The sequence below is a fragment of the Prinia subflava genome, chromosome 2 (genome assembly GCF_021018805.1).
Source record: "Prinia subflava isolate CZ2003 ecotype Zambia chromosome 2, Cam_Psub_1.2, whole genome shotgun sequence".
NCBI classification, from domain to species: domain Eukaryota; kingdom Metazoa; phylum Chordata; class Aves; order Passeriformes; family Cisticolidae; genus Prinia; species Prinia subflava.
In genome coordinates, this window is record NC_086248.1 from 77,735,109 (window position 1) to 77,758,122 (window position 23,014).

Below are 23,014 nucleotides of genomic sequence, written 5' to 3' on the forward strand. Positions count from 1 at the left end.
TACCGCGGCTCCCGCGGCGCAGGCCCGCGCCCCTGGCGGCCCGGAGGACGCGCCGCAGCCCCGGCAGCGGCGGGGCGAGGCCCCGGGGGAGTTGGGCCGGGACAACACGCCGAGCTGAGGGGCAAGGGAGAGCCAAAGCAGCACGCACAGCGCGGTCAGACTTATAACTTCTGGCTGTAAATTACCCAAACTGAAAACCAGGCTCCGGCCATGAACAAGGGTGATTTTCCCCAAAATTCCTCTAGCTCCGTTCCGGTGATCCTATCCCTCCCCTCCTCCTTCTGTGATTTTTGGCTCACTGCATCTGAACCGTTTATTCACTGAGAGACACCAGACGCACATCACAGACTTGCAGTGTCACCGTATCAACCAGCACAGCAATATTTACGGGCCTCTGTGTTATCCAAACATCAGCAGGTATAGCCCAGGCAGTGCTTTTACAAGGATATATGTACTTTACAGGTACAGCATTCTCTGCTTGTAGACAGTACTACAAGATGAAAATGACTTACTATAAGAGCACCTTGCCAATAACACATCAGTGCAATCACAGCGGCAGAGGTCTCCTGGCACAGTGCGAGATCGTGATGTTAACCTAACACAACCATCTGAATAACTCAGGGTAAGATGTTAACCTAACACAACCATCAGGGTAAACGAATCCTGTTTCACCTGTCCTGTGCTCAGTGACTGTCTGCAGCATGAACACACATGCATCCCTAAATGTGACACTCATTCTTTACTATAAGAGTATGTTGCATTGGGGTGAGGGGAGTAAATGCACAACTTTCCAGATGAGAGAAAACAAACCGGAGAGGATCCAGCTCTCTCTGCCCTGCACTTTTATACAGTAACAGGAGAGTGCTGTAAACGTCACCACACTACCTGGCAATTTTAGCTGCTACTGGTGATTTTTATAGCAGATGTTCTGAATGCTTTAACTGTCCCAATCCCCCCCCATTCAGCACTCTCTTGCCAGGGAAAATAAGCATATCCCTGTAAATAACTCATCAAAGGCAGAAAACTTACTTTCAATGTGTAGATCACCTGAGATACAAAAAAGCATTCTCTGAGCAGATACAAAAAGCATTCTCTGAGCTTAGAGATGTTATCAGTGGGGTGCTGAGGAAGGACAGTATCAGTGACATTCCTGAGAAAACAGAGCGATCTGGCTAAGGGAGTGTGGAACAGCAGAGGTAAGAGCAAGAGCTCAGTGGCCACACTATTCTCTAATCATAGTTTCCTTGAAAGGAGCAGGAGACTTGCACTTTCTGCAAGTCTCTCTCTCCCCCTTCCTCCTTGTTTAATAATATTTTCTCACGTACCTGAAAGCAGTCTCTGCGTGTGAGAGCTACAAGGTTGCCTTTACATCACCAAGCTACTCATACTGTACACTGTATTTTGCCAGTCTGCTCTTTCCCCCCACAAGTCATCCAAAGGTTTCTAGACTAAATTTTCCTGAAGAGGCCTTGAGAGTAAGTTTTATGCCCCCTCTGCTCAGGGAAGCTTCCCTTCAAAGAAAATGCTGTGAAAGCAGCAAACTGAAAACGGCAAGTAGGGGTTGCGTGAGGCTGAAGCGCTGAGCAGCACACAAGTGAAGCTGATTTCAGATTTCATGGTGTTTTATTTATTTCCAAATGAAAACAAATAAACAAAACCAAACAACCAAATACCCCACAAATACCCACAACCTCAATCAAACAAGTAGTTTCCCTGTCTTAATAAGATACCAGAGAAGTTCTCAGATGTCAACAAAAGACAACCTTCCTCCCTTGCTTGAGCTAATCGCTCTCAGAGCTTTTCCATTCAGCCACACTGTATTTTAGCATTCTCCTTTTTTCACTATCTGCATCCTGCTTGGTCAGCTCTCCTAATCTCTTCAGGTTCAAAACCATGAATTTTATCACTTTGGCTGAAAGATGGACGACTTTCATATCCCAGAGATTCCTTTTTGATCCAGAGAGCATTGCCTACATTCATATGCAAAAACAAACACAAAGGGACATCAGGAAAATACCAATCCACCCTAACTAATCTGAAATCACTTTGCCTGTTTTGCATAAGTGCATTTAAATAGCATGACAGCAAGAATTTAAGTAGACATCCCTCCTTTTCCTGCTTCCTTTTGGTTGTTTCCCCTGCTCCTGAATATTGCTGCCTTCCCCACTTACTGGTGTGTATTTCACTGGTTTAAAGGTGCAGCACATGGAGTACAGGCTGGTGGCTATTTCTTACAAAGTAATTTGGGCACTATAAATAATCATACACCTGGCAATCATAAAAAACCCAGAGCATTCAAAATTGAAAAAAAACCCCCACCAGCATTAGGTTTAATTTAATCCATCTCCACAGGCCATGCAGGCCAGATTTTATTCACTATTATCCAGAGTTTGCTAATGCTCCAGATGGATAAATCCCCAGTGAGGAAGCGCTGTCTGGCAAAGGGAGACTGCCCCCCCCTTCTCTCATGAGTTTGTTTTGTAACAGATTACTTAATACCACTCCCAGGACTCAGGGAATCAGTGTAGGCTGCATGCCCATTCCACTTCCCAGCTATAAGTAAATATTGAGCTGAAACACAAGCCAGCCTAGACAAGCCTTAAATTCAGAATTATCAACCTTGTAATTATAGATGTAAAATCTCTGACAGCAATTGTCTGTTTGGATGCGTTTTCTGTGCTCCCAGCCAGCACTCTGCTATCAGCTGAACCATCCTCAAATTCCATGACAACACAGCCAAGGAAGGTTTCACTACTTGGCTCAGTCCAAAATTTTTCATGAACAGGCTGCTCTGCCTGGACCTGAAGGCAAAAGATAGATACTGTGCCCTGTTTTCCAGGGAAAAATTAATGCCAAGTTCAGAAGACAGAGGAGTATCTTCTACTTCATCTCCTTGTAAGAATGCCAATTCTGTCATAGAAACACAGAAACTATCTTTGTCGTTACTCATAGCCTAGCCATTCAACATTAGATGGTTGTCTCATGTCCTTGGATCTAGTCTTGACTCAGACAAGAAGGTAAAAAATTATAATTAAGGTATTACATTTTTGTCTTTTACTGGTCTGCTCAACATAGTGATCCAACCTAAATTAACTTCAGTTCTGATTTCTGTTTACTTTATACAAAGCTACTTTTCTTATTCTGTTCTTTCTCAATGTCATTTGCCCCCCCTTTCTTATTTGGGGCCTAATGAGAATTCAGAGACACCTTATTACCCCAACATTTCCCTCAGCATCCAATTAGCTAAAATCTCTCCAAGCAGCAGCTAATTGCAAGTTCAACTATGAGCTTTGGAATTCCAAAGAGGAGTTCAGGAGTTCTTGCAGAACAGACTGACTGGTACCTCTGTCATCCAGTGAGAGTCTAGAGCACCAATTGCAGGGATGTTACAAAAACCTCTGCAAAGCAGGTAAGGACCTTGCCTGGTTTTTTCAATCCCTGAGACAAACTGTAGTGCTTCCTCTTCCAAAGATGTGAAAACTCTCAATTTGCTCTGCACCATTGGGCCCAGATTTCAGTACTGATTTTAGGTACTCTAAAATCTATGATGCCCAGTCACTATGAGTGACTATGGATGCTAAGTCCCTTTAAAAATTTAACTTACTAAGGCATAGGGTTAAAAGATGAAACTACATCTAGTTGAACATGAGTTTATAAATCACAATTATAAATTGTAATTGTAAGGCAATGCTCAGTAAGATGACAGGGTGCTAGAAAAATGCTAATGAGCACTGGTCAGCCTCCAACAAATGGATTTTTTTCTCTTAGGAAATCTTTTAACATCACAACACACGAGGTGTTTGCTTTCTTTTTACCATTTCTCCCATGAGCAGTTTTCTTACTTCTGTGCAGTAAGACACTGTAATGAACTTTTTCTTCAGTTTTTATTATCTGGATTCTTTCACCTTCCAAATGCCACTAAAATCTATGATCAGAAACCACCAGAATACCTCCTGTAGGCCTCTTTTGGATACAAGGCAAAAAAGTTAGAAAAAAACTTAATTTTCTCACATTTTGCAAAAATTTTCAATATTAGATACATAAATATAATAGAAATTATTTATATTTTGTAATATAAATATTATAAATATAAATAAATATTATAAATATTTCTATAAATATTATAGAAAACTGAATTCTAAAAAGTTTTTCCGAGTTTCTTGGGTTTGTGGCTTTTTACTTGTCTGTTTTAGAACCAAACTATAGTTAAAAACTGATGCAACAAAAGCAACAGCACGGAAGAGATGCTCAAACCCAAACAAGTCATTTTTCTCACTCTTTTTATGACACTCAGCTATTTTTATTTATTTCACCAATTACAGTTGGTGAAACTGAGTGCTCAGTGCAGACACCTGACACTAAGGCATGAAAACATGCTGCTCTTTAAATGAAAGAACACATTTGGGTAACAGTATATTCCTTATAGTGATAACTACTTGCATGTGCTCTACCACAAAAAAGTAAAGGGGAAATTCCAACACACTCATCAGTTTTGTGGTTATCTTGAGTGCTCTGCTTCTCTGGGTGTCACTGAGCCTGCTGCTTAGGATAGTTAGTTGGAACAGGTTAAGCATCCATTGGTCCCACAAGAAGCAGATCTGCAGTCTGCTGCACATCCTCAAAGATGAAATTCTTATCCCCGGAATTCTTACAGTTCAATTAAGGTCGCTGACAAACACTGTAAGCCTTAGAACAGAAAGGGAAGAAGAGGACAAATAGTAACAGAAAATGAGTCTTAACATAGCTTATGCTTTTTTTTTTTTTTTTAACACCACCCTGCTGCTCTTTGTTGCTACTTATAAATAGTATGCTTCAAAATGGTATGTATGTTTGAGCAAATACATTCCCAAACACACAAGCAAAATTTTAGCCAAAAATCGACTGGCTCTTCAAATACAAGCCCTCACATGTCGTTGTGCTAACACCAAAATACAAATCAAGCTATAACAGCTTGTGGATTTTGGAAATGAAGCTGAAGACTTTTATGAGAACCTTCATTTCTCTGCTTTCACTTCTTTTGACTGCTAGCCCACCGTAGTTAATTGAAACCCCTCTTCCTGTCCGGAGCCAGCCCCCAGCACGGAGCAAGAGCAGTTTCCTCTTGCGGGCACAGTCCCAGCGCGCGTCCCGCGGTGAGCGCGGCGGGCAGCAGGTGCCCAGGTGGGAGCAGGAGGCGGGAAGCCATTCCCTCCCTGCCATCCCTGCTCCCGGCATCCAAGGAACCACAGGAACCGTGCTGGGGGCTCAGCACCAGCAGTGCCTGATGGAACACGCAAGGATCGCTTTCGAACACTGCTTGAAGGCAACACCCGTACCGACCAGCTCCAAGACACAGTGCGTGTAGGGGGAGGAACGACAAAAAACTTCACAACAAAAGCAAGCAAGCAAACAACAACAACAACAACAACAAATAAACAAAAAAACACCAAAGCCGAGCGTGCCCCAGTCACGGCCGCCGGGGACCGGAAAGCAGAGGGAGGCAAAGAGGCGCCGCACGGCCGAACGCAGCAGCCGCAGCTCCCGGCTCCTGCCCCACCAGCCGTGACGGGGCGCCGGCGGCCGCCATTTTGTGCGGGCGTCCCCAGGCACCGCCCCCCCGCCCGGGCTCCCCCCTCCCCGCCCGGCGCGGGAGCGCGCAGGGCGGCGGGAGCGCGCACGCCGGAGGGGGGGCGGCCTGGAGAAGCCGCGGGACCCCCGGCCGCCGGCGCCATCATGTACCGCTCCAGCAGCGGCCGCTCCGGCCCCTCGTCCTCCTCCTCCTCCTCCTCCTCCCACCGGCTGAAGGAGGGCGGCTCGTCGGCGTCCCGCGCCTCCCGTTTCAGCACATCGGGGCCGGGGCCCGGCCACGGCCGGCCTCCCCCGCCGATGCCCGCCGCCGCTTGCGCCGCCGCCTCTCCGCCGCGCTCCGCTTCGCCCCGTCCGCCGCCTCTTCGCCGCCACCGCTCCCCATCGGGCCACCGCGGGCCCTGCCGCCGGTCGCCGTCGCCGCACCGCAGCCGGAGGTTGCCGTCGCCGCCGGGAGGAGCGGGGCTCGGCGGGCCCCGGGGCCGCCGGGGCAGCGAGCACGGAGACGGCGGCAGCAGCCGGGTAAATACCGCCGTGCACCGAGGGGGCTCGGTGCGGGTCCTGCCCCCTCGCCCGGGCGGCTGTCAGAGCCCCAAACTTGGCGCGGCGAGCTTCTTGCAAAATTGCATCGGCCCCGGACTCTCCCTGTGCGGAGGGAGAGCGGCAATTTCCCTCCTATTCCTTAGAGAGCCAAATGGGGGGGGGGGAAGTCCATTTTAAGTGATGTTTTCCTATTAGTTTCCATTGCATTTTTATTTGTCTTACTGGCTAGAGCCATTTTAGAGACCGTTCAGAGATGATGCTGTCTTTCGCTAAGGCAGAGGGTGTAACTAGTCGTTTTCCTCCATTTAACACATTGGGTTGTGTTAGTACATAAACATCGTTTAACTTATGAGAATATAACTTTTTAGATAGCATGTTGAATGAGTACTTTGAATTCTTCCTGCTGTCACGGCGGGCGTACAAAGAGGACTGCTGCTGATTTATACCTTTGAGAGTATTCTTTGGTAGGCACTGCTTTGTAATTGGGACTGTGCACAGGGTGTTCCAGTCTTCTGTGTCTTGGTAAAGTCTGATTTGGGTGTGTGGAGCTCTGTTTTGGCATCTGTAGTGGATGGCATCTTGGATGCAGACACCTTCGTAATTAATCAAAGCGTGAAGACTTTTTGTGCGGGTGGGATTTGCTCTCTTAGGTTTTCTCTTGCTGCTCCTTGGTACAGTGATTGTTTTGTCTGGTGACTCTGAGGAGTGTGATAAGTTCATTGGGCGTTTGTATCATCATGAAAGAACAGATTTGCTTACTGGGGTATTCTAGGCAGTGGTTGCATGGTCACTCAATCCAGCACATACACAGTTGGAAAGAGCGGTGTACTCGCCTTTTCCTCTTGCTTTGCCGTGGGTTCTGCCCTCTCCCGTGTGCTCAGGAGTGGATTTGTGAGTCGCAGGGTGGGCTGATGCGAGGAAACAATGTAGCTGAAAGTCAGCCCAACAAGTGTGTTATCTGCTCATTCATTGCCTGATGGGACTCCCAGGAGACAATGGGGATTGCCCTTTCTCCTGGTGGTACAGGTTCTTACCGGATTTCTTTAGAGCTGCAGATATAGAAAAGGTCACAGGTGGTTGTAGTGGCATTAAAATTCAGGTATTGGTGTTATGTCTTATTGAAAGGTTGTTATGTCTTATTTTAATCTTGTCTTTGACAGTTAAGCCTAGTCAGGCTAAGAAACTTGCTCCTGGCCATTTGTTTTTACGTGGTATTTCACCCTTATCTCTATCCTCCTTAGTTTCCTGTATGGTACCCTTGCAAATTGCATTTCTAGTAACGTACATGATGAAAATAAGTAGTTTTTAAAAAGGAAATGTTTTTTCTGTCTGATTCATGTCGGTTTATGTTGTGGCTTGATGGGCAGTTGCATGTTCATAACTGATGGGTGGCAACCTGGGATACAGGACAGAGCTTTCTTTAAACTGACTTCACCATCACTCAGTCTCCCATTTCACTGTATCCGTGATAGGCTGTGAACTTGTGCTGGCTGTAACAAAACTTTCAATGCTGATTGTGTTGGTGGTTGAGACTTGGAGAAATTTGATCTAGGAGTTTTGACTAGAAGCCTTTCACTCCCTCTTTGAGGTGGGGCTAGGCCACCAAAAATGTCCACTTTACACAAATATTATTTTTAACAAACACTGCTCTTCTAGTGTTAATTTGCACCCTCCTGGCTCAAGTTAAATCAGTCATCTCAGCAAATTGTTACAGATCAATGATATTTTTCTTGCCTATTCTAACTTCAGAGAAGGATTGAAAAACTATTAATCCTAGAAATTAGGCTTTAGCAGGTTAGCTAATGTACTGATGAGCCAAATGGATTTTTTGTTTATTTACAGGATTACTGCATTTAAGGAAAGCCCTTCTGTAGGAAGCAATTTTCACAATAAGAGATCTTGAGACAGTTAAATAGACCTCTTCAACCTATATTGTGCTGACTCTTGCATTTGCTAAAGCCCAGTGTAAGTAACTCTTAAGAGTGTAACATCCATGTATTTTCCTCGGAAGCTTTTGTCCAACAGGTGTTTGACTGACAACTGACAATACTTCTTCTTCAAAAGTGATATTACAAAGCATAAAATACATATGTAGGTTTGTTTTACTTTTAAAATCTGTTTACAAAAGTAGTGTTAATTAGAGAAAGATAAAAAGTGGGATTATGCTGTCATTTTCCAAAGAGTGGAACTGAATGCGATGGAAACATAGCAGACAGCAGATATGTTGGGCTATCATGACCAGTTATGGTAAAGTTCTAATAAAAATTTTAGAGGTTTATGACTTAAGACCCTCTCTCTTCAGAAGCTTGAGAATACAAAATGTGCAGATGTGGAGAGTTACACGGATATGTTAGCAAGTGGGATTTTGGAGCTGTCACTGAAAGGACATGAATTCAGAAGCCTGAGGAAGAGGAATTTAATTTGCAACAGGGAAAGAGAGCTTGAAAGAGGGGAATATATGCATAAGGGTGGGAGGTGCAGTATGTAGAATGAAGACACTGGTGGGATAAGGGCATGGGGTTGAAATGGAAAAAAAATTTGAGTACAAGTTCCAGGTCATTTTCCTTATCCTATATATGAATTGGAGTATGAAAGCAGCAGCCTTAGAGATGTCTTACTAAATTTTCTTGCTTCTGGGAGTTGTTTTTGATTGTTCTTTTGTTGTTGTGATTTATTATTATTATTATTTGTGAGGTGGAGTACATGCATTTCCAGGTTGCACACTTTGTTGTGCATAACTGGGATGCTGCCAGTGGAGCCATGTGTTGGATGTTGTAAGTAGGTATGGTGTTAGTTTCTTAATAGCTGAGGAAAACTTCATGGTGATTGGAGGAACATGGAGTGATAGCAAAGGTTTGGGGCAAGTCCTGAGAAATGTAATGGAGGAGAGGAAGGTCAGGGCTTTATAATTAGAGATTTTGGCAAACTTTTATTTGTTCTTGCAAGGCTGACACATGCTGCTTTTATTTATCCCCGCTGACCTGAGTGCTTGTTCTTTTTAAAGGTTTTGTTTTAGCTTCCTTGCTTTCTTGTAAGAAAATTGGCTGAGATTACAGGATTGGTGCATGTGGGGTCAACAGAGAATGGAGAAATGACAAACAGGTATGCAGCCTGTTCAGTAATATGGCAGTGGTAACTGTGGTTTAGGTGGCAAAACAGGAAAAGAGAAAAATGCAGTGTAGTGCACACGTAGAGGTGGTATTCAGTGCTCCAGATACAAAAACCTTTTAAAACTGGAATCTCTCCAGTTAAAAAGTAAAAATCATGAAGTTTAAATATTTACTGCCCTAACTGCTGTCTCTGGGCAATTTGTAGAGGTCAATCATAAGCAATCCAATGTAAACTATTTCTTTCCTTTGTCCAGAGTTTGTTCTGAGATGTAATCATCAATCACTTCTCTGTCTTCAGTGCAGGAGATTGTCATCTATATGTCCACAATCTTGATGACAAGAAGATGGCCTTGAAGATAGTAATTTCTTGAGGCAGCCCTCAAAATTCTGTGTTACAGTGATCCTTCAGAATGTATTTGTGTGACACATGTGCCTTGAATATGTTTTATCTCAGCCAGGCTGTTGCAGGATCATATTGTGCTGGACAAGACAGTTGGTCTTAAAAAGTAATTAAAGTGTGTTCGGATAAATGCTGGGATTCAGCTTAATGGAACAAAACAGAAATCACTAATATGTTACCTTAGAATAAAGCTATATGCACAGTGGATTCTAGTACAGATTTGTACTGCGAGTGAATTTTGTCAGGTAAATTGTAAGGGAATTCTTTTGTTTTTGTTGGAGATTATGTACTGTTCTTTTGATCTCTTGGAGGATTGAGCTGAACCTGCTGCATGTTCTCTGGGTGGATGTGGAGAATTCAGTGCACCTGCTGCTTGCTTCTGCAGTTTTCAGCAGTGAAAGTGGTGTGCAGTGCATGACTGGTTTGGCAGAACTGAGGCTGGTTCACTGCTTCATGTTAAGCAGAATCTACATTGTGTTGGTTTAAAAAAACAAATCAGGTATCTCTGTCTTTAGGCAGTCTCATCTGCTTTTTATGGAACTTCCCTTAACTCTGATCATTCCTGTATTCCAGTGCTGTATTTTAGAATAATGTGAGGTGTAACGAGTTAAGCATAACTTACCAGTGATGGTGTTTTGTGTACTGTGCATGTGTACAAAGGAAGGTCTGTGCAGAGGCAGTGAGCTCAGGTCTTCTCTGATGTAGATTTTTCAGAGGCAACTTTATTTAGTTTACTCTATTTTAACTCTACCAGTAATAAATAATGGAAATGGGAATTTTAGACACTTACAGAAAGTGTTTCTAGTAGCATTGGTATTTTTAGTATTATGCTGTGCTTATCTGCTGAAAGGAGCATGAGGTGAGGAAAACTGTTAAAAACATCACTGCTAGGAAAATCTTTGTTTACACTGGTTTATACCTTGGTTCATGTTGTTACTAAAGTTGTAAAGGGCCAGAAATCCAGACACTTTATTAAGAAATGCGTGACACTGTGTTTATGCAGTATTTGTTTAGCTGCTTCTTCCCTACAAAGGATGGAGAACAGCAGCAAATTTGGGACTTTGTGATTTTCTCGTTGGTTTTACATCTTCCAAAATGGTGCTTTATGAAATGTATTTTTGAGTTGAAAATTTCTAGATAATCTTAATATAGAGCATGTTATTAGCACCTGGAATAAGAAGTTAAATGCAGTCAATACCTCTTCTTTCTTTAGTAACTAGATAAAATGGAAGTATTTGGAACTGTTGTTCGTCTAGTTTAATGTTTTAATTGATCCATCCCCCCATGTCGAATTTTTTAAGCAGAGCAGAATCACTTTCCCTGCAGTAGCTGAGATTAAAATCCCCTGACTGATGGGCTTGCACTCTTTCTTCAATTTACAGCGGCGCTCACCGAGTCTGCGCTCGGAGTCTTCCCTGGAGCACAGCCTGCGGATTACTGTTGGGAATGACCGCTACTGCGTTGGCACCCCGGAGCGGAGGAGGCTGCCCGATAGACTGGGCTCACCAACTGATAACCTGAGCGACAGGTATGTCCTGGGCACGTGGGGATTCACGGGGGGAAACAGCATGGGAATGGCTCTACAGGATGAGACCAAACATCTCCTTAGCCCACTGAACGCCTAGGGAATGAGGGTAAGCATGTAGCAGTGCTTCCCGGAAATATTCCCCCAGCCCCCAGCAAGTTGTGGTGCAGGGAATTCCTGAAAAAAAGTCTCTTCCTGTGTAACTCTAAACAGATATTTCTTCTCTAATTGTTGTCAGCTGCTTCTAAACCCCATGTAAACTAAGCGTGCACATCATATATTGCAGGAGGGCGTGTGATGTCAATCCCTCCAGTGCTTCCTTCCCCTTAAGGGTCGGATGTCACATGGATACACTTGATTTGACATTTCACTACTTCAGGCACCTTCTGTTTCTTATGAACCTATCTAGTCCTTACTGAAAGGAAGGCTGTGTAGGCTAAAGACAGTGTAAAGCTTCAACTTCCACATTTATTGGGAGGAGTTGTCTACTTTCCTGATTTTTTAGACTAGTCTAGAAGAAAACTCTAAAGTAGCTTGAAGGAGATTGTTATTTTGACTTTAAAAACCTTGCAGAAGAGAACATAGACAGTCTCATTCATTATAAAGGAAGCCTTTGAATTCTTAGGATCCCTTGACTGAAATTGGAGAGAAACAGTTGTGCAGAGAATTCTTTTGTCTTAAAAATACCACTGTGAATATTGAAGTATAAATATTAGTAGATACAATTTGGAGCTTGTTGCCTTCAGTAGGAGAACCAGTAGAATCTGGCAAAAGAAAGAAAATCAGAAAACCGTGCAAATAATTCTCTTTGTCATGAATTGCAAAATTAAAGATGGCACAGCTTGTGCCCTGGAGCATACAGTTGCACTTTCAGGTCAGGGATAAGCATCCAGCACAGAAAAAAAAAAAACCACTTCCAGTTTTGATGCAAATATCATCAACTGTTAAAAACCAAAAAAGATGAGTGAGAGGGAAGTGAGCAGAATAAATGAATTTCCTGTCTTTCTCAGGTGTAAAGTTAAATTTCAGTAGGTGTAGAAAGCCAAATGAGAGAGAGTTTGGTTTCTGGTACTGTCACTTCTATGCCTTTACCTCCATTCTCCTGGCATCAGTGTTTGATTTGTAAATCCCCTGTGCAGTCTGCAATTTTCTAAATGAAATGAGTGTGTATGTGGGGAAAGAAAAGGAAGTGATATGTCGGGAACTGGCACTTCTCTAGCAAATTAGGGGTGGTGGTGTGTGTCCCATTGCTTCATGTTCTCAGGTGAGATTTTAGATTTAACCTGTTCTGTGGTGCTGATGCATGGTTAGAAGTAGCATCAGGTATAGAAGAGTTTATTTAACTTAAGAGTGAGAAATCACAGAAGTTGACTTCTCTGTTGCAGAGCCCACAGATGCAAAAAAGAATAGTAAGAATAGACTCCAGAGAAGGTTTAAAAGTGACAGATGAGTTAGAATGAGAAGAAGATAAAGTAAGACCATGTAGACTTTAATCTTTAAGTGACTTCCTTGTATTTGTAGTGTAAGTATGCAAGAACTTCATGTTGTTACATTTACTTTTCTTTTTGTCTAATCTGTTCTGGCTGCACTTTTCTGAGGGATGCCTATTGTCCAGAAGCTTAAAGTATGTGATAACCAAGTCACCTAATAGCTTTATCTAAATCATCTAGGTACTAGTTCTGAATTCTAAGTTTCTTTGCTGCTAGCCATTTTATTTGTTTTCAAAAGATACTTGGTATTTGGTTAAGGACATTGTTTATCAAGTATTTTCCATCGTGTATTTTTTCCCCTTTCTGAGAGGCTGCCTTGGTACTGGGACATTTTATATCTATCACTGGGCTGTGAAATGGTCCTTATTGTTACTGCTCATATCACATTTTTATTTGGCATGTGGTATATTCTCATTCTAATTAAAAAAATAAAAGGCAAAAGAAAAAAAGTGTTTCCTGAAGATGTCTCTTCAAATTTTGAAGTAATTGGAATAAATAATTCTGAATTTAGTTATTCTCAGCTATTTTTGTTAACTACTCTACTTTGATATTTCAAGCAATCACTTTGACACATTATTCTCTGTAATTTTTAGGGCCTTGAGATGGTAGAGAGGTTCATTAGTTTATAAAGGAAATAAAATACAAAGGAGAAGAAGGAGGGAGGCTTTCAGATTTTCCTGCAGTAGCAGATTTTCTCAGGGACATGCAGGTCCTCCTAAAACATCTATAAGAGCTTGCCCCAAGTTTCCAGGGCCTCTGGTCTCCTGCACATGTCTGAATAAGCACACTGAATGCTGCTGGACTATGTCTTCCAGAATCTTAATCTGTCAAAGTGAAAAATAAATCTTTTTCTCTCTCGCTGTCTTCTATCTCTCTGGCTCTCAGTATTTTTAAGACATTCTACTACTATCTGAGCTGGCACAAGCTATAGAGAGCATCCCACCAATTCTTTCATCTGAGGTTAATATGAAAGATAGACCAAACCACTGCAGAGACTTGGTCTGCATTAAGCTGCGTTCTGAAATAGTATTTTTTGGCATAATATCAGGAGTAACAGCTGGCTTGAGTATGAACAGCTCATCTGACTCCCTATTCAAAGACTGTGTATTAAAGTGGAGTCCTGTTGATTGCTGACAGCAGAATACCACGATTTATTTCTATTTCTGTGTATGTGAATAAACATGCTAAAAAGTAAATTACCTTACACTAGTTGTAGGTCTCTGAGGCATGTGTGTAGCCTGTGGTCTGTTTTCCATCTCTGGAACTGCAAATTCCAATGATTCCTGGATTCTTTGTTGGTGAAAGAATTGGAATGGTCGCAGTGGTACCACCTGGTATCCTCTCTTGGGGGTGCAGTAGCCAGTAGTGGACATTACTGGCTGAAAGCATCCAAACCAAGTAAGAGGGACGTAACTCTATTGGCCTGCATGCACAGAAAACGTTTCAAAGAATCCTGTAAGGAAAGTAATCATTTTTCCCACACCTGTATTTAATTTTTAGGTTTAAAATTTGCATTTTAGCTGTTCAGAGTGTATTTGTAATGTCTTGCTAGTTTTAAATATAGTAGGTTAGCTGTTCCTTTTTCCAAAGTATGATTAAAAATTCTTGTGCTTTGTCACTGCAGTCAGAGTGTTTGAATTGTAGGTGACAGCTGCCAGACATGCATCTAAATAATTTTATTTGCACAAAAATCAGCTGAAGGTATATGATGAAATACATCTGTTACTCCATCAGATGTGTTCATGCAGCTTGTACAGGTTTAGCAGGCTCTCAGAAAACATGCTACTGGGAATAAACATACCTTTATGTAGGTTGTGAAAACAACATTTATTTATGAAATTTAATTTAGTATTTTTAGATATTTTTGTGCATTTGGAGGAGGTGGATATGTGTAGTTTGCTGAAAACTGGAAAGATGCCATGTAATACCTGTATTACATAATGGGTACAGGTGCATGCCAGATTTGTTTTATGTGTTGGACTGATAAAGTATCTGATAAATGCTTTGCAATGATGCAGGGTAAAAGTGAAGTTTTGTGTCGATTTTGTTCTTAAATATGCATATGTAAACTGGGAAAATACCCAAGAAAAAGACCTTGTCTGTGCATCTCTGTTATTCTTTAGTCTGTTGTGAAAAACTGGGGCTGTAATTTGTTTACAGATTTTTTTTGGAGATGTCTTCTGGCATGACTTGATTTGTCCCTTCTCAAATCTATGGAGGGACCTTTTTGAGTAGGAGGAGGTGATTTTTGTGGATTCAGGCCATCACACATAGTTTATCTCAAATTGATTCATTCAGGAAAGAGTTTTCTGTCTCATTGATGTTACTTAGGGAGCACATTTTCTTTTTTTGGATGATCTTGCTAGATTTTGAAATACCAATGAGTAAAACCAGCAGCTGGTAGCTTTTGAAGTGGTGTAGTTTGTTTCTGCCTTTTCTAAAGAAAAGTCCCAGAAAAGTTTTTAGGGACAGAGAAAAAGGCCGTAGTTGAAACAGTACTCCTAATTGTAGGTGCCTGTAGGAATTGGTCCAAAAGTAGATACTCCAAGAGAAGAAGCTGGTTATTCTGGTGTTGTGGCAGTTGAACATCCACTGTGTGTAATAATACTGGCACAGAAGAACAGTACCATTACACTTAATCTCCCTGGTCTGTAGCTGTTAGAAACTGTGCTTCTTTTTAGGTATGGGGTTCAGATGTTAGTGGCAGTGCTGTCTGCATATCTGTTGCAAAAGAAACTGTTGATAGAATTTGTGGTCCTTGTCCACAGCTGAAGATAAAAAGAGGATTTGGTTGCATTTGCCAATGTGAAACTGAATTATACCTTGAATAATTCATAAGAAATCTGACCTTGGCATCTTACTGGGAGAGGCGAGGAAAGGGATTGTAGTCTGAAATATGATAGTAAGGGTTTTTTTAAAACGTGTAGTCTCTCACATTCACAGAAACAAATCCATCCTATCAATTTTTTAAGGCTCTTATTCCTCAGTATGAGTTGAATTGTTCATGTCACCGTGTTTGCAGGTAACTTCCTAGGAGAGATGTACAGTACCATTAAAAATAAGTCTCTCTCTCTACCCTGCCTTTTAAGTACATAAAATGTTGGTCATGTTTAGTGAGGAAGATGTTATTTCGAAACTGGTTTGGAAATTTCTTACCCCTGAGTAGGAGTAAGACTTCGTTTACTCTGATTCAAGTACTTCTGTTCTGTGCTTCTCTTACACAGGGATGATATGGCTGATGGTCCAATATTCACTAGAGGCCTCACATGTCCTCGAGGCCTTGAGAGATACCCAGCGCATGAAGATCAGCCTTCGAGTCCCTTCACTGCGAGGCACGATGAGGACTACCGCAGCCGAGACGTTTTCCTGCACCGCTCGGATTACAGTCCGCACTACGGCCGGCGGGAGGAGCTGCCTCGTGGATCTGACAGAGATGGTGACAAACTGAGGAGATCCCCCTACCCACTGAGGGCAGAGGAGAGGGGACGAGAAATAAAGCGTCCGCGCTATGAAAAGGATGAGAAGATGCACGGTGGGAGTGGAGAGCATCAGGGTTTCTCATCAGGAACACGAAACTACCGCAGACGAAGCCGCAGCCGTAGTAGAAGCCTGAGCCCGTCATACCTGAATGAAGAATTCCGAGAGCTTGACCGTGCAAGGAGGAAAAGAGAAGAAGAAGAGCGCAGTAGAAACTTGAATCATGATGTTTCAGGCAGTGACTACACAATCCCTGGCTTGACTAACACATTACAGACTTCTGAACCTCGGTACACATACAGGCCTGAAGAAATCCCACCCATGCCCAAAAAATCTATTTTGAAGAAACGAGTAGATATGGAAGTAGAGTCAGCTGTTCAGGTTTGGTCTCTGTGTGTCTGTCTATGTGCTTCTACTTCCCAAAATAGTTACTTTATGATACAGAATGCTAATTTGATTTCCAAAATAAAAAAGCCAAATCTTTGTTTCCCTGTCCTTAAGAGAACAGATATCTTTCTGCAGGGCTGTATAAGTTCCAAGTGCATTAGAAACTTTAAATGGTTATGGCATTTAATCAGGAATCATATATATACATATATATATATATATGCACCTCTATATATATAATCTGAGACAGAATAAAGTGTCTTTGTGGAAATTCAGTGCAGGATGCAGAGATTTGGGCTAGCTTTTATAGAAAAGCTGACTATCATAGTACCACAGGCAGTCAAGATATTGATTGATATCCCCTGTTGCAATGTCTCTTTCTTGTTTCTTTATAGTCCTGGAGAATTGCCTAATGCATCCTCAGTACCTCTGTCTGAAAACAACTTTTAAATTTCCTTATTTTTTTCCCTTTGGACTGTAGGCTGGGGTCAGCCCTACTTAATTCGTACCAAACATATACCAATTCCGTCTCAAAATTAGAGCAATAGACAAGTGGCTGTGAGTACTGTGATAAACTGACTTTTTTGTGTTTTAACACATTGCTTTGGTTTGCCTGTTGGATCAGTGTTGATTTGACAGTGACATATTTATCTCAGGAGTGCTCTGATACTGAGGATCCCGTTCCATACCTATTATTGGAAATGCTATTTAATATGGCATTAATTATGAATATCTGAAGAAGTGACTGAGAATAACCCCAATGCAGTAGTTTTTACCTGAATTAAAGTAATGAAATCCTATGTGACTATGACTAAACTCAAAGTATATCCAAAGTTATGTAACAGGGTTTCAATTTAAAAATTTCAGCTCTTATGCTTGCAAAAAATTTGTGAAATATAATTGTGATTTTGTGTGTTCTCTGAGATAAGCATTCATTGTTGGACATAACATTCCAGAATCATCAGGCAGCTTGGTTTGTAATCTTCTGTGTTCTCTTTCAGCTCTATATTGTCTCTTCTAACATTTTTATTCAGCTGTGAACTCAAGGAGAGATGAACATGTTCCTTTGTTCTGTGAGGTGCATAGTGCCTTAGAAGTAAACAGTATCTTCTCTCTTTCAGCCCGAAGACTTTTCAAGCAGTCCAGCCCCCAGCAAGGATCCTCCTCTTCTTTCCAGTCCGTCTTCTTTGCCCCAGAGCAACAACATAGCTCCTTTTGCCTCTGAAGTGGAAAACTTTCTCAAACGGTTTAACAAAAGCTCTCTTGCGGAGTCTTCGAACAAGGAGTTGTGTGAAGGTTTGTATGAGTGGAACCCACTCTCTGGACCTCCGAAAGACACTTTGACGTTTGAAGAGAAGTTTGGAAGCTTCTTAAGTCACAAGGAAAAAGTAGAACCCAAGTCAGAGCCCACTGATCGCCATACTGACTTCCTGCTGCCTCATGAGAGGGCCAGTCAGGATGGCAGTGGTTTCTCCCGAATTCTGGGCATGATGGCTGATTCTGTCAGTGCTCAGGAGAAGAGGAGACGTAGCTTTCCTGACATTGAGGATGAAGAGAAATTTCTTTATGGTGATGAGGATGAAGAGACTAAAATTGAATCTCTTCCCATAGAGAAGCCCCCAGTGAGTTGTGGCAATGAGATAATAACACAGAAAATGAGCCCACCTCCTTCTCCTGCTCCAGCTGTCAAGATGGATCCTTTAGAAGAGCCAAATGCAGAGTATGCAAAGATCCATGACTTGCTCAAAACCATTGGACTTGACATTGGTGTTGCTGAAATTGGAAAACTGGCTGTTCGTACCCAGGAACGCCTTCATGGCAAAAAGCTGGCATCTCGTTCTCCGGACCGCCGCTCTGCAGACAGCCGCAGGCTGGACGCCTGGGAGCTGCGCCGCAGCCGGAGCGACACTCGTTCTCCCGAGTCAGGCCAGCAGCGGTCAGCGTCACCTCCGGGCTCTTTCCAGCAGTCCAAAGATGCGTCCTCTCTTCAGAAATCAGACTATGCTAAGAGCAAGCCAGTGGGACAGGAGATACCTCCACACACACCAGAACAGCCTCTCCCTTCTGTCTCTCTCATTCCTTCAATTCCACCAACTCCTCCTAGTTTGCCACCTACACCTACTTCTATTTCCCAATACCAAATTCCCAACTATTCCCACTACACTGCTGCTCAAATGCCCCAAAACTATCCCCCTCCCACAATGGCTCCTCCAGGATATGATGCATATGGGCACTATATGGCATATGCAGCCTCTGGCTGGCCCATGTACCCCACTGCCCAGCAGCCTAATCCTACGCTACCAGAAGCTCATGGTCTTCTCACTATGGCCATGTCAGCGAACCCCACGCGTCCCAATCTCCGGGTGATTGAGACAGTCTCTCTGGGAAAGGATGTCCCAGATGTAAAAAGAGATGGTTCTGTGCTTGTTCAAGTCCCTACCACTCCTTCTCATTCCAAAGCACCCCTTCGTCTGTCGTCACACCCTCTCAAAAATACCACAGAAAGGATGTCGGATGAAAAAAATCGGGCAGCTCAAAAGCAGAAGGTATGTTAGGTATTGTGATACTTCAGAAGGTGTTGGATTGCATGATTGGTGGGGTGGAAGCTTTTTCTCTTCAGGTGCACCTTTTCTTTTTTTTCCTGAGTTGCTCCAGTTTAAAAATAGTTTGACCTAGTTTACTTCCGTTAAAGATTTCTAAGCATTTGTCTGTATTAATCTGTGACACTTGTAAAAAGTGCATTTTAAACCTCCTAAAGTTGTATGCCATCAGCTATGGCAGAACAGGTGAAATCAAAAACAGTTGAATTTCTTTGGACCAACAAAATCTTACAGAGAAAGCACATGGTGGCCACAGCTTGGCTTTATTCTGCTGAGATTTAGATATTGAAATACCTGAAGATATCTGGAGATATATAAAAATCTAAGCGACAGTGTAAAGAAAATAAAATGGCTTTTTTCAGTGATGTCCAGTGACAGAACAAGAGGCACAAACTTAAACACAGGAGTTTCCATCTGAACATGCTGCACTATACAAAATACCATGGTTATACCTCTGTTAGACATTTTTAAGTACACACTAACGGCTATCATTCACCATCGTATACAATCTTCCCTCTGTATTAATTCTCTTACAAAAATCACAAAATGAGAAGAATTTAGGGGAAACTCTATTTGCAGACTCTGACATCAGTTCAGGTCATGTGTGTTAATGTTTTCCTCTTTTAATTATCTTGGTTTGTACAATAATTAGAGAGTAGTGGTGAAGAATGCATTTTAAAATAGGAAACTGTAGTTACACAACTGTCAACTGAAAGAATCCCAAAAGTTGTTTGCATTTTCAGACAGTGTCTACTCGATCTTTGTTGTTAAAATAAGGGCACAGAATTATTTGGGTATGAGGGGACAATTGAAAAACATCTAGTTCCAACCCCACTGCCATAGATAGGGACACCTTCCACTAGACCAGGTTGCTCTGAGCCCCATTCAGCCTGACCTTGAACACTTCAGGGCTGGAGAGTCCACAGTCTCTATGGGCAACCTGTTTCCTCACTGTCCTCACTGTAAAAAAAATTCTTCCTTTATTTAAATCCACCCTCTTTTAGTTTGAAATTGTTGACACTTTTCCTGTGACTACAGACCTTGGTAAAATATCTGTAGCCCTTTTTCTTTCAAACTTCCTTTAGCTATTGAGGCTGCAATGCGATCTTTTATTATAAGAGCCTTTTCTTCACTTGTATGAAGTGCTATGTCAGCAAATAAGTGAGCTTCCACTGCTTGCAGGAATAATAATTTCCTCAGCTGACACAGCTGAAATTTTGTTCTTCATGAAATTTAGTACTTTTGGAAGAGCTATCTTGGCTAAAGGTGTGTGGTTTTCTCCTTCCCTGACATACCCTGGTAGTGCATCTGTGCATCTTGGTGGAACTTCTAAGGCTTTGTCTGCACTACAGAAATCTTTGACTTTGGTTTAGTCCACTGGATTTTTGCTGGGATGGCTTAGAGTATAAAAATTTGCGTCCTCTGCTTGATGCACCCATGTTGCAGAAAACTCAGAAGGAGAGAATGGTGCTTTGATGATAAAAAAATTGCAAACAAGACCAAAATAATAATAAAAATCTCCTTACGGTGTTTAAGATGTAGCTTAACTGTGTGGGTAGAACTACTTCAGGAAGGATTCAGGGATCCTGCCAACATAGACATTGCTATAGTAGAAGTGATTGTCTAGGGAAGTCAAGATCACTTGTTTGTTAAGGGAGGAGTCTGTAGTAAGTTTTAAGAGCCTTGTCTCTTGAAAAATGAAGCTGGAAAAGAAACTGAAAGAGCTTTTCAGGTTTCATTTTAGCGTATTGTTTTGTTTCCTTCTATGAGAATCAGTCAAAACAAATGAAGAAAGGATTTGTGAGTTCCTCATGCCACAGTTTACCTTACTGAACAAGAAACAAATTTCATCCTGATATTTTATGTCAGATTGAAGTAAAACCTAACTAATGTCTAAAAAGGGCCAGAGTCAAAGCAGGAGGCAGGGTGAGGGGCTGTGAAGGCTGATGGAACATGCTAGCTGTAGATACTGTGTGAGTTTTGAACAGCCATTTGGCACTGATCTTGATTACCCCTGTAAAAGACAGTCAGCTGAGCCTAAGGGCCTTGGGAAGTGGTGCAACAAACAGAGCAGTTTAGAGGAATACACTGCCCAAAAGAAAAAAAAATGCCCACAAACTGGGTTGAAGCATGACCACACAATACAGTTACCTTCAGATACAGAGGGAGAGGTGTATTTATTGTGTTAAAATACTCAAGAACATTTTGGGAATAGTGAGCAGTGTTCTGTGTCTGGAAAGCTGAGGTCTTCCTGTCATTCTTGCAAGACCGTTTAACTTGTGTTGGGAAGAGAAGAAAATCCAGACACCTTCCAATTTATTTAGGTGATAGAAGAGAGAGAAAAACTGAAGAATGATCGAGAAGCACGGCAGAAGAAGCTTTACTATCTCAAGACTGAATTGGACAGGCTTCGTAAACAGCAAGGTAAAGTGCACTACCCACCCCCCCAGCCCCTGCTTCTTTTTTCTCCCCCACTGGGATGTGTCACAAGTGCTGGTATCTAAAGGGGGAAGGAGGACCAAAATAATAATAGTCCAGAATGTATTTTCATACTCCTGGCAATGCACAACTCTTGAGAAAGTGGTGACCTAGTTACTATATTAAGATCAATTGCATCAAAATTTGAGCAAACAGTTGCTCTTGCATCTTCTTGGCTTGATAAGCTAAAGGAATCATAATTTATGCATTTTAGTGCTTTAGAAGTGAGAAATAGTAACTGAAGATGTTATTGTGCCTTTCAATTTTTCATGAATCTTATCTGGAGGTGGAAAAGTCCTCTCTCTAAAGAGCTAATTTTTTGTGTCTTTAAAATTTGTTTGGTCCGGGCAAAAACTTAATTCCCTCATCTTTGGAAAATGATACTTTCAGGTTAGAATATGCAATTTAACTTATGCTTGTTTGATCACACAGGGAAATAGTGATCATTAAATTGATACTCTGGAGGATTATGGTGCCTCTCTTAGGGTGTGTGTTATGGTAGTCCTTATATAGGCACATCATGCAGATTTAGTGATGCTGTACCTGAGAGTCAATTCCATCTTTACAACTTTATAGTGAAGATTTAGCCATAATATTTTATATGAGTATTTTACTTGTTGCTGGAGTTACTGTACAGATGTAAAGTCAGTTTTCCTTTTGCATTTCTGACTCTTCTGCTTCCTTGATTGGCTCAGGAGAGATGTTGAGGAAAAAACGTCGTGAGAAGGACGGACACAAGGACCCCTTGTTGGTTGAGGTGAACAGACTACAAGAGAATATTATGAAGGAGATTGCAGAGCTGCATAAAGAAGCTGATGCGGCCGACAAGAAGCAGTCTGAGCTTGATAAAGTAGCACAAATCCTGGGGATTAACATATTTGAAAAACCCCGGAAACCATCTGTGGAAACTAAGGATTCCTCAGAAAAGAGCAGCAAGTCAGAAAATGCAAAAGGCGTAGAGAAAACATCTTCCTCCAACAAGGTAAAGTCTTACAGTTTGTGTGCTAATGATTTTCATTAAGAGAAGGGCACTGGGGAGACAGCTGCTCGCAGACATTTACTAGAGGGTCATTTGATGCCATTTGTTACCACATCTCATACACTGGCTTTGATGGTGCATGCAGGTGAGAGTCAATGTATCAGTGTATATAATGTCCCTCAGGTTTTGTGCAGTTCAGCACCACTTGTTTTTTATCTTGGTTTTGCTGAGGTGTTGGTTGGATTGAAGAGTATCATGATCGTGTGTAGCTGTTTGGTACCATACCAGGAGGACAGACTTTTTTTTTCTCTACAAAATTTCTGTCATGGCCTTTCAGGGAGGAATGTTTGTAGCAGCAAAGCTCTCTGAAAGTTGGGAGCATGTTGGTCTTCTCACTGGGTGATGATAGTAACAAATCACAAGACTTAAAGACAATGGTCAGCATAACATGTTTTTTTGT

The 23,014-nt window shown here is 42.1% G+C and overlaps 1 protein-coding gene across 5 annotated transcripts in view; it reads left to right on the forward strand.

Moving 5' to 3' along the window:
* Positions 1-4,156: 4,156 nt before the first annotated feature.
* ZNF318 (zinc finger protein 318) overlaps positions 4,157-23,014 on the forward strand; it is a 33,088-nt gene continuing 14,230 nt past the window's right edge. For all 5 annotated transcript variants that reach the window (XR_010079372.1, XR_010079373.1, XM_063390663.1 and 2 more), the window contains exons 1-6: positions 4,157-6,087; positions 11,001-11,146; positions 15,858-16,491; positions 17,619-19,043; positions 21,422-21,521; positions 22,271-22,557. Coding sequence is in view for 3 of the 5 variants with exons in the window: in XM_063390663.1 (XP_063246733.1) it covers positions 5,713-6,087; positions 11,001-11,146; positions 15,858-16,491; positions 17,619-19,043; positions 21,422-21,521; positions 22,271-22,557 (2,967 nt within the window). In the remaining 2 variants the exon portion in view is untranslated. The remainder of the gene's footprint in view (positions 6,088-11,000; positions 11,147-15,857; positions 16,492-17,618; positions 19,044-21,421; positions 21,522-22,270; positions 22,558-23,014) is intronic.